Here is an 18114-nt window from a genome sequence, read left to right on the forward strand (position 1 = left end):
CCTGTCCACTGGCCCTGTGGACCACTGAGATGTACCATACAGATGATGACTGGATCCTGTCCACTGGCCCTGTGGACCACTGAGATGTACCATACAGATGATGACTGGATCATGTCCACTGGCCCTGTGGACCACTGAGATGTACCATACAGATGTTGACTGGGTCCTGTGGACCACTGAGATGTAACATACACATGATGACTGGGTCCTGTCCACTGGCCCTGTGGACCACTGAGATTTGACATACATTTTACATTTACATTTTAGTCATTTAGCAGACGCTCTTATCCAGAGCGACTTACAGTTAGTGAGTGCATACATTATATATTTTTTTCATACTGGCCCCCATGGGAATCGAACCCACAACCCTGGCGTTGCAAACGCCATGCTCTACCAACATCCCTGCCAGCCATTCCTCTCCTACCCTGGACGAAGCTGGGCCAATTCTGCGCCGCCCCATGGGTCTCCCAGTCGCGGCTGGCTACGACAGAGCCTGGATTCAAACCAGGATCTCTAGTGGCACAGCTAGCACTGCGATGCAGTGCCTTAGACCACTGCGCCACTCGGGATAACACATGTTGACTGGGTCCTGTCCACTGTCCCTGTGAACCACTGAGATGTAACATACACATGTTGACTGGGTTCTGTCCACTACAGGCCTGGATCAGACCAGTATGATGTCCAACACAGTAGTGTTACTGTAGGGGGAACACATGCTGGCCAAGGACCCAGAGGAGGGAGGGAGTTAGGGGAGGGAGGGATGTGTGTTGTGTTCCAGTCAAGGACAGGCACTGAGCCATGTGTGTGATGAAACAAGTCCAGACCTGCTGTGGGTCACAGACATATTACCTGATGTTTTCAACACTAGGGAGAGGTTATGAAGAGTTAATAAGGAGAGAGGGTTTATACCATCATTATAACAAAGCATTGCAGCTTATTTCAAAATAACCAAATAATGTACTTTCCCACTCATTTTAACAGCTAGGACAACGTGACTGTAAAGTGTCTATGACCATCTATATGAATGAGGTGTGAGGCTCAGTGAGTCCAGAGACAGGATAGTGATGGTTGTGTGTTAGAGGTTGATTGAAGAATGGTTTATTGTGAAGGTTCAGGTGGAGAGTAATGTCTTCCAGACCCTGTCTCAACTCCAGTTCTAGTAAATGAACACATTACCAGTTACAACCACATCCCATGCAACATGCCCAATTCCCCATCAGCAGCCTCAGTCCCACCATCCTACACTACAACCCCAAGCTTTACCCTGGCCTGAGCTGGTGGTTCTTCCAACCCCGGCCAGCTTGATCCTGAGCAGTAAAACTGTAATCCTGGGTGCAGGGCCAGCTCCAGCAGCTTCATCAAGCATCTCAGTAGAGCCCAGACCAACGCAGCACAGTCCTGAATGGGGAAAGAATGACAGCACAGGAACAAGGTGCCAAGAAGAAGAGGGATATCACACCATTTCTCTCTCTCTCTCATATTTTTTACTTTGCCTTCTCCCCGTCTCTCTCTGTCTCTCATCATGCTCCTGTTTGTTGGCGATGGCAAGACATCTCAGTCTAGCTGATGGCTATAACAGACTTATAAAGCTGGGTCTCAGTCCTCTACTGGAAAATAATATCCTCAGTGTTCTAACTCTGGGGGCCCAGGCAGCCTCTGTGTTCTAACTCTGGGGGCCCAGGCAGCATACGAGAAGACACACAGCAGCAGAGACCCTGGCCTCTCCTCCTTGGATGGCACCCTATTCCCATAGTGGACTATGTTTGTCCAGGGCCCAAAGAAGGGAAAAACAAGATTGAGTTCAGACAGAGAGAAATGGACACCTGTGACTTATTTTCCATAACCCTGAACTAATCCTACACACACAGGAATAGACAGTACTACAAATTAAGAGACCGTACTACACAGGAAGAGAAAGTACTACACAGGAAGACACAGTACTGCACAGAAAGAGACAGTACTGCACAGAAAGAGACAGTACTACACAGGAAGAGATAGTAATACGCAGGAAGAGATAGTATTACAAAGGAAGATATAGTACTACACAGGAAGAGACAGTACTACACAGGAAGAGACAGTACTACATAGGAAGAAACAGTACTACACAGGAAGAGAAAATACTACACAAGAAGAGACAGTACTACACAAGAAAAGACAGGAAGAGACAGTACTACTCAGGAAGAGACAGTACTACACAGGAAGAGACAGGAAGAGACAGTACTACATAGGAAGAAACAGTACTACACAGGAAGAAACAGTACTACACAGGAAGAGACAGTACTACACAGGAAGATACAGTACTACACATGAAGAGACAGTACTACACAGGAAGAGACAGTACTACACAGGAAGAGACAGTATTACACAGGAAGAAACAGTACTACACAGGAAGAGACAGTACTACACAGGAAGAGACAGGGAAGAGACAGTACTACTCAGGAAGAGACAGTACTACACATGAAGAGACATTACTACACAGGAAGAGACAGGAAGAGACAGTACTACACAGGAAGAAACAGTACTGCACATGAAGAGACAGTACTACACAGGAAGAGACATTACTACACATGAAGAGACAATACAACACGGAAAGAGACAGGAAGAGACAGTACTACACATGAGGAAACAGTACTGCACAGGAAGAAACAGTACTGCACAGGAAGAAACAGTACTACACAGGAAGAGACATTACTACACAGGAAGAGACAGGACTACACAGGAAGAGACAGAACTACACAGGAAGAGACAGGAAGAGACAGTACTACACATGAAGAGACAATACCACACAGGAAAAGACAGGAAGAGACAGTACTACACAGGAAGATACAGTACTACACAGGAAGAAACAGTACTACACAGGAAGAAACAGTACTACACAGGAAGAAATAATACTACACAGGAAGAGACAGCACTATAGAGGAAGAGACAGTACTACACAGGAAGAGACAGGAAGAGACAGTACTACACGGTAAGAGACAGTACTACACAGGAATAGACAGTACTACACAGGAAGAAACAGTACTGCACAGGACGAAACAGTAATACAGAGGAAGAGACAGTACTACACAGGAAGAGACAGCACTACAAAGGAAGAGACAGTACTACACAGGAATACACAGGAAAAGACAGTACTACACAGGAAGAGACAGTACTATACAGGAAGAAACAGTACTACACAGGAAGAGACAGTACTACACAGGAAGAGACAGGAAGAGACAGTACTACACAGGAAGAGACAGTTCTACACAGGAAGAGACAGGACTACACAGGAAGAGCAAGTACTACACAGGAAGAGACAGGAAGAGACAGTACTACACAGGAAGAGACAGTTCTACACAGGAAGAGACAGTACTACACATGAAGAGACAATGCTACACAGGAAGAGACAGGAAGATACAGTACTACACAGGAAGAAACAGTACTAAACAGGAAGAAACAGTACTACTCAGGAAGAGACAGTACTACACAGCAAGAGACATTACTACACAGGAAGAGACAGGAAGAGACATTACTGCACAGTAAGAGACAGTACTACACAGGAATAGACAGTACTACACAGCAAGAGACAGGAAGAGACAGTACTACACAGGAAGAGACAGTAAAACACAGGAAGATACAGTACTACACAGGAAGAAACAGTACTACACAGGATGAAAGAGTACTACACAGGAATAAACAATACTACACAGGAAGAGACAGTACTACAGAGGAAGAGACAGTACTACAGAGGAAGAGACAGTACTACACAGGAAGAGACAGGAAGAGACAGTACTACACGGTAAGAGACAGTACTACACAGGAATAGACAGTACTACACAGGAAGAAACAGTACTGCACAGGAAGAAACAGTTTTACAGAGGAAGAGACAGTACTACACAGGAAGAGACAGTACTACACAGGAATACACAGGAAAAGACAGTACTACACAGGAAGAGACAGTACTACACAGGAAGAAACAGTACTACACAGGAAGAGACAGTACTACACAGGAAGAGACAGGAAGAGACAGTACTACACAGGCAGAGACAGTACACAGGAAGAGACAGGACTACACAGGAAGAGACAAAGCTACACAGGAAGAGACAGGAAGATGCAGTACTACACAGGAAGAGAAAGTAATACACAGGAAGAGACAGTACTACACAGTAAGATACAGTACTACACGTGAAGAGACAATACTACACAGGAAGAGACAGGAAGAGACAGTACTACACAGGAAGAAACAGTACTACACTGGAAGAAACAGTACTACACAGGAAGAGACAGTACTACACAGGAAGAGACAGTAATACACAGGAAGAGACAGTACTACACAGGAAGAGACAGTACTACACAGGAGGAGACAGTACTACACAGGAAGAGACAGTACTACACAGGAAGAGACAGTACTACACAGGAAGAGACAGTACTACACAGGAAGAGACAGTACTACACAGGAGGAGGCAGTACTACACAGGAAGAGCAAGTACTACACAGGAATAGACAGGAAGAGACAGTACTACACAGGAAGAAACAGTACTACACAGGAAGAGACAGTACTACACAGGAAGAGACAGGAAGAGACAGAACTACACAGGAAGAGACAGTACTACACAGGATGAGACAGGACTACACAGGAAGAGCAAGTACTACACAGGAAGAGACAGGAAGAGACAGTACTACACAGGAAGAGACAGTGCTACACATGAAGAGACAATACTACACAGGAAGAGACAGGAAGAGACAGTACTACACAGGAAGAGACAGTATTACACAGGAAGAGACAGGAAGAGACAGTACTACACAGGAAGAAACAGTACTACACTGGAAGAAACAGCACTACACAGGAAGAGACAGGAAGAAACAGCACTACACAGGAAGAGACAGTACTACACAGGAAGAGACAGTACTACACATGAAGAGACAGTACTACACAGGAAGAGACAGTATTACACAGGAAGAGACAGTACTACACAGGAAGAGACAGGACTACACAGGAAGAAACAGTACTACACATGAAGAGACAGTACTACACAGGAAGAGACAGTACTACACAGGAAGAGACAGGAAGAGACAGTACTACACATGAAGAGACAGGAAGAGACATCCTCCTCTGGAGAGACAGAGCAGGTCAGATCATGTACAGTCCTGTGTGTGTGTGTGTGTGTTTGTGTGTGTGTGTGTGTGTGTGTGTGTGTGCGTGTGTGTTGGGGAGGGAGAAGAGTCCACGTACTCTGCTGTAGAAATAATATTTCCGTTCTTCCCAAAGGTCCATTATAAAGAATAGTCCACTAGATTGCAGAGTGTGTAAATAATTGAACGTTTTGTTTACTGTCAAATCAGGCAATCTGATTTGTTCACATCTGAAGCATCTGAAGACTAGACTGATTAAATGGTTCAGGTATTGATGTTCTGAAATACCGCAATCCCTGTTGAAGAGTTGGATAGAGTATGGTGACCTGTGGGAGCTGCTAATAGAAATCCATTACACAGTCTGGCCTGTACTGAGCTGCCCCAACACAGTGTGTTCTGTATGGAGTAATGCAGTTGTTAATGTATTCATCTGATGGAGCACTGTGCTGCACGGCTTCTGGAGTCAGAAGCGTTTCATGCTGAAGAAAAGCTGTTTAACATGTTTATATACAGTTGCTATAACAACACACACCAAAGACAGCTGCTTAACATGTTCATATACAGTGGCTATAACAACATACCAAAGTCAGCCATTGCTTGTGTTTACTGTTTATGCAGAATATCCTGTGATTTGGAATCCAGTAGAAATCAAACATCTGTAATTCTATTTCTGCAACCATTTCACAAAACTGAGAAATTCACAATGTTACCCAAGTTTCGACCGCTCTTGAGAGCTGTTTGGACCCCTTCATTATATGTGTGGAAAAGTTTGTGAGTGTTGTGGTCTCAGTGGAAAGTCTTTGTCATTCACATGGTGAGTTGAGCCCATCATTCCAATAGAATAATGGTCATATTAGAGCAGACTGAGTCTGGTCAGTGTAACTCATGTTCACCTCAACTCATTTAAGGTCAATTTGAGGGACAATCTGTTCCAGAGAGAGTATAATTGACGTCTTTCATGACTCTAGCTGACTGGCCATGAGGAGGAAGGTGTTGAGTTGGCCAGCAGTTCCAGAACAGCAGAAAACATTTAAAAAGCTGGAAGATCTGCACATATTCCTATCCTCTGGATATCTACGTCACCTGCGCTGAGATACTCTGAACCAAAACAGGAACCAAAGCATCAAGAAGAGCCAAGACAAATAGAGGATGGGAGGACTGGGAGTAAAACAACAGGAGACCTGGACCTGAGACCTACCATCTACCTACTGGGACAAACCTGGACCTGAGACCTACCATCTACCTACTGGGACAAACCTGGACCTGAGACCTACCATCTATCTACTGGGACAAACCTGGACCTGAGACCTACCAGCTACCTACTGGGACAAACCTGGACCTGAGACCTACCAGCTACCTACTGGGACAAACCTGGACCTGAGACCTACCAGCTACCTACTGGGACAAACCTGGACCTGAGACCTACCAGCTACCTAATGGAACAAACCTGGACCTGAGACCTACCAGCTACCTACTGGGACAAACCTGGACCTGAGACCTAACATCTATCTACTGGGACAAACCTGGACCTGAGACTTACCAGCTACCTACTGGGACAAACCTGGACCTGAGACCTACCAGCTACCTACTGGGACAAACCTGGACCTGAGACCTACCATCTACCTCCTGGGACATACCTGGACCTGAGACCTATCAACTGACTACTGAGACAAACCTGGCCTTGGGGCCTGGCAGTGTCAAATCTGAGGTGATGGATGACTGGATCTCAGAGGTGGACTACAGCACTGCAGCATAGAGGATGATAATGGGGAAGAGACTAAGGGACTAATGTAGCCCATAGACTCCTAACAGGAGTCATTCCATTACAATACTGTACCTGGATCTGATAAAAACACCATTAGCAGATGCTTCTGAATACATGAAATACATGAATGCACTGCAGCCCTAGATTTGTGTTTTGGGATTGACAGTGTTAACAATGTGTAACTACTGTGGAGATAAAGTTGATATGTAAATACTGTGTTGTTGACTGACTGATTATTAAAGCAGAACAACAGAATACCTCTGACCAGCTCCTGTGGAGGCCAGCTACAGTCATTACAAGATTTTAGGTTAGCACTGCTGCCCCCTGTAGGTCATATGAAGGAAGTGTCTATTCAAATGTACTACTGTAACGCCATGCTCTACCAACTGAGCTACATCCCTGCCGGCCATTCCCTCCCCTACCCTGGACGACGCTGGGCCAATTGTGCGCCGCCCCATGGGTCTCCCGGTCGCGGCCGGTTACGACAGAGCCTGGATTACACCCCCATTATAGTACCTGGGAGGGAGAGGACATGGGAGGGGAGAAGTCAAGGACTGCAACCAATCAAATTGGCTGCTTGGATAATGTTATGTGACATAAAAGCAATAACCCTAGTTGTGTAACATCTTTTACAGATGTATATTTTATTTCATCTTTATTCATACAGGTTATTCTCTGAGATAAATTATCTTTTAAAACTATCAAAACTATCAAACTATCAAAATTATCAAAATGATGAAACCCTAACAACCCCCATTGACAGACATCAGTTCACAAGGCTGTGTGTCAGTCAATGAACCATGTCATCACAAGTCATCATGTCAGTGGTCTGGTCAGTCACATCTCACTCACATGTTGACCTGCCAGTCTCTGTAGTTGTTGGCCCCGCAGCACTGCAGTCCTATCTGGATCTCATCTGTGATGAACCTCAGGTCCAGGTCATCCTGGTAACGCACCATGGCAGCCAGCATACCTGACCTCAGGTATCCCTCTATCTGTCCCTGCAGGCTGTAGGCCAAGATGGCCGCTAGGACCTAGGCTACTACTAGGACCAGCACCGTGGCTGAGAAGACCTGGAGCAGGCAGCAGTTCTCTCTCAGAGCCCCCCACACAGCCTGACAGGCAGAGGGTGGACAGCACCAAGCCCAGCATCACAAACACCAGCATGGGGTCAGTGCTGATCTGTCCTTTCTCCTGAGCGAAGGATTCCTTGTTGATGAGGCCCCACAGACCCAGGGCCAGGACCAACAGGCCTAGCACCGTGAAGAGGAGGTTGCTGAAGAACAGGAGGTACTTGAGAAGGCAGTCGCTCAGGGAGAAGGGCCTGCTATGGGCTCTGGGTTCTACCTCCCTGGTTCTACCCTGGTTCTCTGGTCCATCATTAGGTCCTGGTTCTGGAGCCTGTTCTTCTGTGCTGCTGTCCTCACTCCCCTGAAGGACTCCTGACAACTCTCTATCTGTGTCTGTCTTCAGAGAGCAATACAGGATGGACAATACACAATTAGGTTTCCCTGAGACCAAAACAACTTATCAAGTTCAGTCTATAGTGGTCATTGTCTTTAGGTTTAGCCTACTCTCAACCATAGAAATATAATCTATAGAACAGGTCTCCCCATTCAAGTCAAGAATGGCATAATGGGTGGACTGCTAGCCATTGTGAGTGTACCCGTGTGTTTACCAGTCAAATTGACAGGGTTAAAGGTTGCAAGTGCTTTCTAGATTGTTTTTCTATGCTTGCAACGTTGAAGGGTCTGTAAACTTTATTCAGTATGATGTACAGTGAGTATATAACTAACAGCATACAGGTTGTCAGACAGACAGACATACAGACAGACAGACAGACAGTTCCTGTACCTTTGGTATGAGTGGGCTGGTCTCAGTCTGTGCGGTCTCTCTCCTTAACCAGGGAAAACGAAACCATCTCATGGACTGGAACCTCCTCATCTTCCTAGCTGCCAGGAAACGGTTCTCCCTCTGTCCTCTCAGAAAATATTCTTCCCCTGTCCTCTCAGAAAATAGTATTCCTCTGTCCTCTCAACTAATCAATGTGTGAGAGGCGGTTCTTCTCCTGTCCTCTCAGAAAATATTCTTCCTCTGTCCTCTCAGCTAGTCAGTGTATGAGAGGCAATTCTTCCCCTGTCTTCCAGTCAGTTTAAGAGACTACAGGACAGAGAGGAGAGGAGAGGAGGAGAGGAGAGGAGAGGAGAGGAGAGGAGAGGAGAGGAGAGGAGAGGAGAGGAGAGGAGGAGAGGAGAGGAGAGGAGAGGAGAGGAGAGGAGGCTGTCTGAGGGGAAAGGGAGAGAGTAGAGGAGGTGGAAGCCAGGTCAGTACAGCTCTATGCAGTGTGGTGTGGTGTGTTGGTAGTTAGCTCAGGGCTCCAGCAGACAGACGTGTGTGTATTCACTAGTGCAAACTGTAGCAAAATGATTTGTAACGGAAACAAGAGTTTCTTATTGGACAAATTCATGTAGATCCCTCCCCCGTTTTGGCCCATTGGCTTTAGCTTGGTTCCTAATGAATAAAGCCCAGGGCTCCCAGTGATTCCAGTAACATCATGTGAGAGGGTTAGGGTTAGGGTTAGTCTGTTTGGTTCCTAATGAATACAGCCCAGGGCTCCCAGTGATTCCAGTAACATCATGTGAGAGGGTTAGGGTTAGGGTTAGTCTGTTTGGTTCCTAATGAATACAGCCCAGGTCTCCCAGGGATTCTAGCAGCATCATGTGACAGTCACAGTGCAGACGATTAAGAAGTAATCAGAGCACGCCTCACTGAGTGTTACGCTCCAGGGTGAAGTTTCCCTTAGGTACAGATCTAGAATCAGCTTAACTTCCCCCAATCCTAACCTTAACCATTAGTGGGGAAAATGCAAAACTGACCCAAGATCAGCGCCTGCTCAGGGCAACTTCACCCGAGTGTTACAGGAAGAAGAGAGGCTCAGAGAACAGACCCAACTTTGATCTAGTGGCATAAACTACAATATAACATCTAGTGGACTAAAGCTACACTATAACATCTAGTGGACTAAAGCTACAAGATAACATCTAGTGGAGTAAAGCTACAAGATAACATCTAGCGGAGTAAAGCTACACGATAACATCTAGCGGAGTAAAGCTACAAGATAACATCTAGTGGAGTAAAGCTACAAGATAACATCTAGTGGAGTAAAGCTACAAGATAACATCTAGCGGAGTAAAGCTACACGATAACATCTAGCGGAGTAAAGCTACAAGATAATAACATCTAGTGGATGAAAGCTACAAGATAACAACATCTAGTGGAGTAAACTACAATATAACATATAGTGGACTAAAGCTACAATATAACATCTAGTGGACTAAAGCTACAAGATAACATCTAGCGGAGTAAAGCTACAATATAACAACATCTAGTGGACGAAAGCTACAAGATAATAACATCTAGTGGAGTAAAGCTACAAAATAACAACATCTAGTGGAGTAAACTACAATATAACATCTAGTGGACTAAAGCTACAATATAACATCTAGTGGACTAAAGCTACAAGATAACATCTAGTGGAGTAAAGCTACAAGATAATAACATCTAGTGGAGTAAAACTACAAGATAATAACATCTAGTAGAGTAAAGCTACAAAATAACAACATCTAGTGGAGTAAAGCTACAAGATAACATCCAGTGTGGTAAAGCTACAAGGTAATAGCTCAGTTGGTAGAGCATGGCGCTTGCAACGCCAGGGTGGTGGGTTCGTTTCCCACTGGGGGCCAGTATGAAAAATGTATGCACTCACTAACTGTAAGTCGCTCTGAATATGAGCGTCTGCTAAATGACTAAAATAAAATGAAATGAAATAATAACATACAGTGGAGTAAAGCTACAAGATAACATCTAGTGGAGTAAAGCTACAAGATAATAATTTCCAGTGGAGTAAAGCGACAAGATAATAACATAGAGTAGAGTAAAGCTACAAAATAACATCTAGTAGAGTAAAACTACAAGATAACATCTAGTGGAGTAAAGCTACAAGATAACATCTAGTGGAGTAAAGCTACAAGATAACATCTGGTGGAGTAAAGCTACAAGATAACATCTAGTGGAGTAAAGCTACAAGATAACATCTAGTTGAGTAAAGCTACAAGATAACATCCATGATGCTAGCTGGACTCTTAATATCACTATGTACTGATGGATAAAAACTGTAACCATGGAAATGTATTATGATTATAATGTCCTTGACTGTAATACAACCAAAGGACGTCAGCCTACTGTCTTGGAATGCTTTTCTGGATGATCTTCATAATGGGACTCAGGTGAAGGAGAATCAGCCAAAGAAGGTGCAATGTGAAGTAGTCTATAAATAACAATGGAGGCAGATTGATTTATAACAATACAGTGACCCCCCCCTCTCTCTCTCTCTCTCTCTCTGTCTATCTCTCTCTCACACACACACACACACACACACACACACACACACACACACACACACACACACACACACACACACACACACACACACACAAACAAACACACACACACACACACACACAAACAAACACACACACACACACACACACACAAACAAACACACACACACACACACACACACACACAACACAACCTCATGTAATAGGAAAAGTATGATCTTGATTATTGCTCTGTCCACCCTTTATGGTTGTGAGGTGTGTGCCAGGTGATAGTATTACCTCAAATTGACTTGGTCATTAAAATAATGAACTCAGCTCTTAAATCATTTATCTCCTGATTGATTTGTTTGGTCTGATCTCTTCTGTAATGATGGGCCCTTTATCCAATTAAGGAAGCAGATTTCTGATATTATGATTATTGTGTATTTTCTCCATCACTGTTATAGTAATAAGGTTGTCTGAGCCGATTTAGAGCAAAAGTAATCTTCAATTAGGTGGTTCGTGTAATTGAATCAATGAGTACACAGAACAAAATGGGGATGGATTATTAGTACAACAATTAATATAACAAAGGCTGATTTATTTTCTCTCCAAAAAATGCAGGTACTGGTAGTTGGGAAAAGAAGGATCAGACATTTCTAGAGCTGGTACTGGTAGTTTGGAAAAGAAGGATCAGACATTTCTAGAGCTGGTACTGGTAGTTTGGAAAAGAAGGATCAGACATTTCTAGAGCAGGTACTGGTAGTTGGGAATAGAAGGATCAGTCATTTCTAGAGCAGGTACTGGTAGCTGGGAAAAGAAGGATCAGACATTTCTAGAGCAGGTACTGGTAGTTGGGAAAAGAAGGATCAGACATTTATACAGCGGGTACTGGTAGTTTGGAAAAGAAGGATCAGACATTTATACAGCGGGTACTGGTAGTTGGGAAAAGAAGGATCAGACATTTCTAAAGCAGGTACTGGTAGTTGGGAAAAGAAGGATCAGACATTTCTAGAGCAGGTACTGGTAGTTTGGAAAATAAGGATCAGACATTTATACAGCGGGTAATGATAGTTGGGATAATAAGGATCAGACGTTTATACAGCGGGTAATGATAGTTGGGAAAAGAAGGAATAGACATTTATACAGCGGGTACTGGTAGTTTGGAAAAGAAGGATCAGACATTTCTAGAGCAGGTACTGGTAGTTGGGAAAAGAAGGATCAGACATTTCTAGTGCAGGTACTGGTAGTTGGGAAAAGAAGGATCAGACATTTCTAGAGCAGGTACTGTTAGTTTGGAAAAGAAGGATCAGACATTTCTAGAGCAGGTACTGTTAGTTTGGAAAAGACAGATCAGACATTTCTAGAGCAGGTACTGGTAATTTGGAAAAGAAGGATCAGACATTTCTAGAGCAGGTATTGGTAGTTGGGATAAAATGATCAGACATTTCTAGAGCAGGTACTGGTAGCTGGGAAAAGAAGGATCAGACATTTCTAGAGCAGGTACTGGTAGTTGGGAAAAGAAGGATCAGACATTTCTAGAGCAGGTACTGGTAGTTGGGAAAAGAAGGATCAGACATTTCTAGAGCTGGTACTGGTAGTTTGGAAAAGAAGGATCAGACATTTCTAGAGCTGGTACTGGTAGTTTGGAAAAGAAGGATCAGACATTTCTAGAGCAGGTACTGGTAGTTGGGAAAAGAAGGATCAGACATTTCTAGAGCAGGTACTGGTAGTTGGGAAAAGAAGGATCAGACATTTCTAGAGTAGGTACTGGTAGTTGGGAAAAGAAGGATCAGACATGTATACAGTGGGTACTTGTAGTTGGGAAAAGAAGGATCAGACATTTCTAGAGCAAGTACTGGTAGTTGGGAAAAGAAGGATCAGACATTTCTAGAGCAGGTACTGGTAGTTGGGAAAAGAAGGATCAGACATTTCTAGAGCAGGTACTGGTAGCTGGGAAAAGAAGGATCATACATGTATCCAGCATGTACTGGTAGTTCGGAAAAGAAGGATCAGACATTTATAAAGCGGGTACTTGTAGTTGGAAAAAGATGGATCAGACATTTATACAGAGGGTACTGGTAGTTTGGAAAAGAAGGATCAGACATTTCTAGAGCAGGTACTGGTAGTTGGGAAAAGAAGGATCAGACAGTTCTAGAGCAGGTACTGGTAGCTGGGAAAAGAAGGATCAGACATTTCTAGAGCAGGTACTGGTAGTTGGGAAAAGAAGGATCAGACATTTCTAGAGCAGGTACTGGTAGTTGGGAAAAGAAGGATCAGACATTTCTAGAGCTGGTACTGGTAGTTTGGAAAAGAAGGATCAGACATTTCTAGAGCTGGTACTGGTAGTTTGGAAAAGAAGGATCAGACATTTCTAGAGCAGGTACTGGTAGTTGGGAAAAGAAGGATCAGACATTTCTAGAGCAGGTACTGGTAGTTGGGAAAAGAAGGATCAGACATTTCTAGAGCTGGTACTGGTAGTTTGGAAAAGAAGGATCAGACATTTCTAGAGCTGGTACTGGTAGTTTGGAAAAGAAGGATCAGACATTTCTAGAGCAGGTACTGGTAGTTGGGAATAGAAGGATCAGTCATTTCTAGAGCAGGTACTGGTAGTTGGGAAAGGAAGGATCAGACATTTCTAGAGTAGGTACTGGTAGTTGGGAAAAGAAGGATCAGACATGTATACAGCGCGTACTTGTAGTTGGGAAAAGATGGATCAGACATTTATACAGCGGGTACTGGTAGTTGGTAAAAGAAGGATCAGACATTTCTAGAGCAAGTACTGGTAGTTGGGAAAAAGAAGGATCAGACATTTCTAGAGCAGGTACTGGTAGTTGGGAAAAGAAGGATCAGACATTTCTAGAGCAGGTACTGGTAGTTGGGAAAAGAAGGATCATACATGTATCCAGCATGTACTGGTAGTTCGGAAAAGAAGGATCAGACATTTATAAAGCGGGTACTTGTAGTTGGAAAAAGATGGATCAGACATTTATACAGAGGATACTGGTAGTTTGGAAAAGAAGGATCAGACATTTCTAGAGCAGGTACTGGTAGTTGGGAAAAGAAGGATCAGACATTTCTAAAGCAGGTACTGGTAGTTGAGAAAAGAAGGATCAGACATTTCCAGAGCAGGTACTGTTAGTTAGGAAAAGAAGGATCAGACATTTCTAGAGCAGGTACTGGTAGTTGGGAAAAGAAGGATCAGACATTTCTAGAGCAGGTACTGGTAGTTGGGAAAAGAAGGATCAGACATTTCTAGAGCAGATACTGGTAGTTGGGAAAAGAAGGATCAGACATTTCTAGAGCAGGTACTGGCAGTTGGGAAAAGAAGGATCAGACATTTATAGAGCAGGTACCGGTAGTTGGGAAAAGAAGGATCAGACATTTCTAGAGCAGGTACTGGTAGTTGGGAAAAGAAGGATCAGACATTTCTAGAGCTGGTACTGGTAGTTTGGAAAAGAAGGATCAGACATTTCTAGAGCTGGTACTGGTAGTTTGGAAAAGAAGGATCAGACATTTCTAGAGTAGGTACTGGTAGTTGGGAAAAGAAGGATCAGACATGTATACAGTGGGTACTTGTAGTTGGGAAAAGAAGGATCAGACATTTCTAGAGCAAGTACTGGTAGTTGGGAAAAGAAGGATCAGACATTTCTAGAGCAGGTACTGGTAGTTGGGAAAAGAAGGATCAGACATTTCTAGAGCAGGTACTGGTAGCTGGGAAAAGAAGGATCATACATGTATCCAGCATGTACTGGTAGTTCGGAAAAGAAGGATCAGACATTTATAAAGCGGGTACTTGTAGTTGGAAAAAGATGGATCAGACATTTATACAGAGGGTACTGGTAGTTTGGAAAAGAAGGATCAGACATTTCTAGAGCAGGTACTGGTAGTTGGGAAAAGAAGGATCAGACAGTTCTAGAGCAGGTACTGGTAGCTGGGAAAAGAAGGATCAGACATTTCTAGAGCAGGTACTGGTAGTTGGGAAAAGAAGGATCAGACATTTCTAGAGCAGGTACTGGTAGTTGGGAAAAGAAGGATCAGACATTTCTAGAGCTGGTACTGGTAGTTTGGAAAAGAAGGATCAGACATTTCTAGAGCTGGTACTGGTAGTTTGGAAAAGAAGGATCAGACATTTCTAGAGCAGGTACTGGTAGTTGGGAAAAGAAGGATCAGACATTTCTAGAGCAGGTACTGGTAGTTGGGAAAAGAAGGATCAGACATTTCTAGAGCTGGTACTGGTAGTTTGGAAAAGAAGGATCAGACATTTCTAGAGCTGGTACTGGTAGTTTGGAAAAGAAGGATCAGACATTTCTAGAGCAGGTACTGGTAGTTGGGAATAGAAGGATCAGTCATTTCTAGAGCAGGTACTGGTAGTTGGGAAAGGAAGGATCAGACATTTCTAGAGTAGGTACTGGTAGTTGGGAAAAGAAGGATCAGACATGTATACAGCGCGTACTTGTAGTTGGGAAAAGATGGATCAGACATTTATACAGCGGGTACTGGTAGTTGGTAAAAGAAGGATCAGACATTTCTAGAGCAAGTACTGGTAGTTGGGAAAAGAAGGATCAGACATTTCTAGAGCAGGTACTGGTAGTTGGGAAAAGAAGGATCAGACATTTCTAGAGCAGGTACTGGTAGTTGGGAAAAGAAGGATCATACATGTATCCAGCATGTACTGGTAGTTCGGAAAAGAAGGATCAGACATTTATAAAGCGGGTACTTGTAGTTGGAAAAAGATGGATCAGACATTTATACAGAGGATACTGGTAGTTTGGAAAAGAAGGATCAGACATTTCTAGAGCAGGTACTGGTAGTTGGGAAAAGAAGGATCAGACATTTCTAAAGCAGGTACTGGTAGTTGAGAAAAGAAGGATCAGACATTTCCAGAGCAGGTACTGTTAGTTAGGAAAAGAAGGATCAGACATTTCTAGAGCAGGTACTGGTAGTTGGGAAAAGAAGGATCAGACATTTCTAGAGCAGGTACTGGTAGTTGGGAAAAGAAGGATCAGACATTTCTAGAGCAGATACTGGTAGTTGGGAAAAGAAGGATCAGACATTTCTAGAGCAGGTACTGGCAGTTGGGAAAAGAAGGATCAGACATTTATAGAGCAGGTACCGGTAGTTGGGAAAAGAAGGATCAGACATTTCTAGAGCAGGTACTGGTAGTTGGGAAAAGAAGGATCAGACATTTCTAGAGCTGGTACTGGTAGTTTGGAAAAGAAGGATCAGACATTTCTAGAGCTGGTACTGGTAGTTTGGAAAAGAAGGATCAGACATTTCTAGAGCAGGTACTGGTAGTTGGGAATAGAAGGATCAGTCATTTCTAGAGCAGGTACTGGTAGTTGGGAAAAGAAGGATCAGACATTTCTAGAGTAGGTACTGGTAGTTGGGAAAAGAAGGATCAGACATGTATACAGCGCGTACTTGTAGTTGGGAAAAGATGGATCAGACATTTATACAGCGGGTACTGGTAGTTGGTAAAAGAAGGATCAAACATTTCTAGAGCAAGTACTGGTAGTTGGGAAAAGAAGGATCAGACATTTCTAGAGCAGGTACTGGTAGTTGGGAAAAGAAGGATCAGACATTTCTAGAGCAGGTACTGGTAGTTGGGAAAAGAAGGATCATACATGTATCCAGCATGTACTGGTAGTTCGGAAAAGAAGGATCAGACATTTATAAAGCGGGTACTTGTAGTTGGAAAAAGATGGATCAGACATTTATACAGAGGGTACTGGTAGTTTGGAAAAGAAGGATCAGACATTTCTAGAGCAGGTACTGGTAGTTGGGAAAAGAAGGATCAGACATTTCTAAAGCAGGTACTGGTAGTTGAGAAAAGAAGGATCATACATTTCCAGAGCAGGTACTGTTAGTTAGGAAAAGAAGGATCAGACATTTCTAGAGCAGGTACTGGTAGTTGGGAAAAGAAGGATCAGACATTTCTAGAGCAGGTACTGGTAGTTGGGAAAAGAAGGATCAGACATTTCTAGAGCAGATACTGGTAGTTGGGAAAAGAAGGATCAGACATTTCTAGAGCAGGTACTGGCAGTTGGGAAAAGAAGGATCAGACATTTATAGAGCAGGTACCGGTAGTTGGGAAAAGAAGGATCAGACATTTCTAGAGCAGGTGCTGGTAGTTGGTAAAAGCACTATAATCCCTGAATGAGTAAAGTGACAATAGTTTAACTTAACATGGCAGAAAATCAGAAAGAACTGTTAGATGTCAGATATAAATAAATCCCACAGGAGGAAGTATGTGTGGGAGACTTCACTATACACTAAAGGGAGAGGGACGTAGACTGGCTAGTGTGTTAGTGGAACACTACAATGTACTGGCTAGTGTGTTAGTGGAACACTACAATGTAGTGGCTAGTGTGTTAGTGGAACACTACAACGTAGTTGTCAGGGAGACAAATGTAAAATAGAGACACCAAACATGTCCTCCATGACATCAGAGATGGTACGTGTCCACCTTGGATTCAGGAGACCACAGCAACCTCCATGACATCAGAGATGGTACGTGTCCACCTTGGATTCAGGAGACCACAACAACCTCCATGACATCAGAGATGGTACGTGTCCACCTTGGATTCAGGAGACCAGACCACAACAATACAAACAAACAGTCAGCAGCCTTCAAAATGTATTGTTGTTGTTGTTGTCTGACACTGATCAGTCCAAATTCTGCTGTGATCTAACCAGTTGCTACGGAGACTCCCTCTGTAATTGTAGCTGACGACAGACAGAGAGGATTGTGGGTGTTGTAGAACTCAGATGATTCCGTACTGTGCCAGCTCATGCAGCTCCATGTGACTGTAAGCCTCCTAAGGGCAGATCTGAAATGGAAATTGGGTTTTTATT

General features: G+C 43.6%; 1 protein-coding gene across 1 annotated transcript; it reads right to left on the reverse strand.

Annotated features, from left to right (window-relative positions):
• Positions 1 to 7356: 7356 nt before the first annotated feature.
• Positions 7357 to 9047, reverse strand: LOC121561660 (tetraspanin-10-like). The gene is made up of 4 exons (XM_045218837.1): positions 8732 to 9047; positions 7998 to 8344; positions 7730 to 7885; positions 7357 to 7393 (listed from the first exon to the last, which is right to left on the reverse strand). The coding sequence occupies exons 1-4, from the start codon at positions 8819 to 8821 to the stop codon at positions 7357 to 7359; spliced, it is 630 nt and encodes a 209-aa protein (XP_045074772.1). The 5' UTR covers positions 8822 to 9047.
• Between the last annotated feature and the right edge of the window lie 9067 nt (positions 9048 to 18114).

This window comes from Coregonus clupeaformis, unplaced genomic scaffold (assembly GCF_020615455.1).
Source record: "Coregonus clupeaformis isolate EN_2021a unplaced genomic scaffold, ASM2061545v1 scaf1846, whole genome shotgun sequence".
In the NCBI taxonomy this organism is placed as follows: Eukaryota; Metazoa; Chordata; class Actinopteri; order Salmoniformes; family Salmonidae; genus Coregonus; species Coregonus clupeaformis.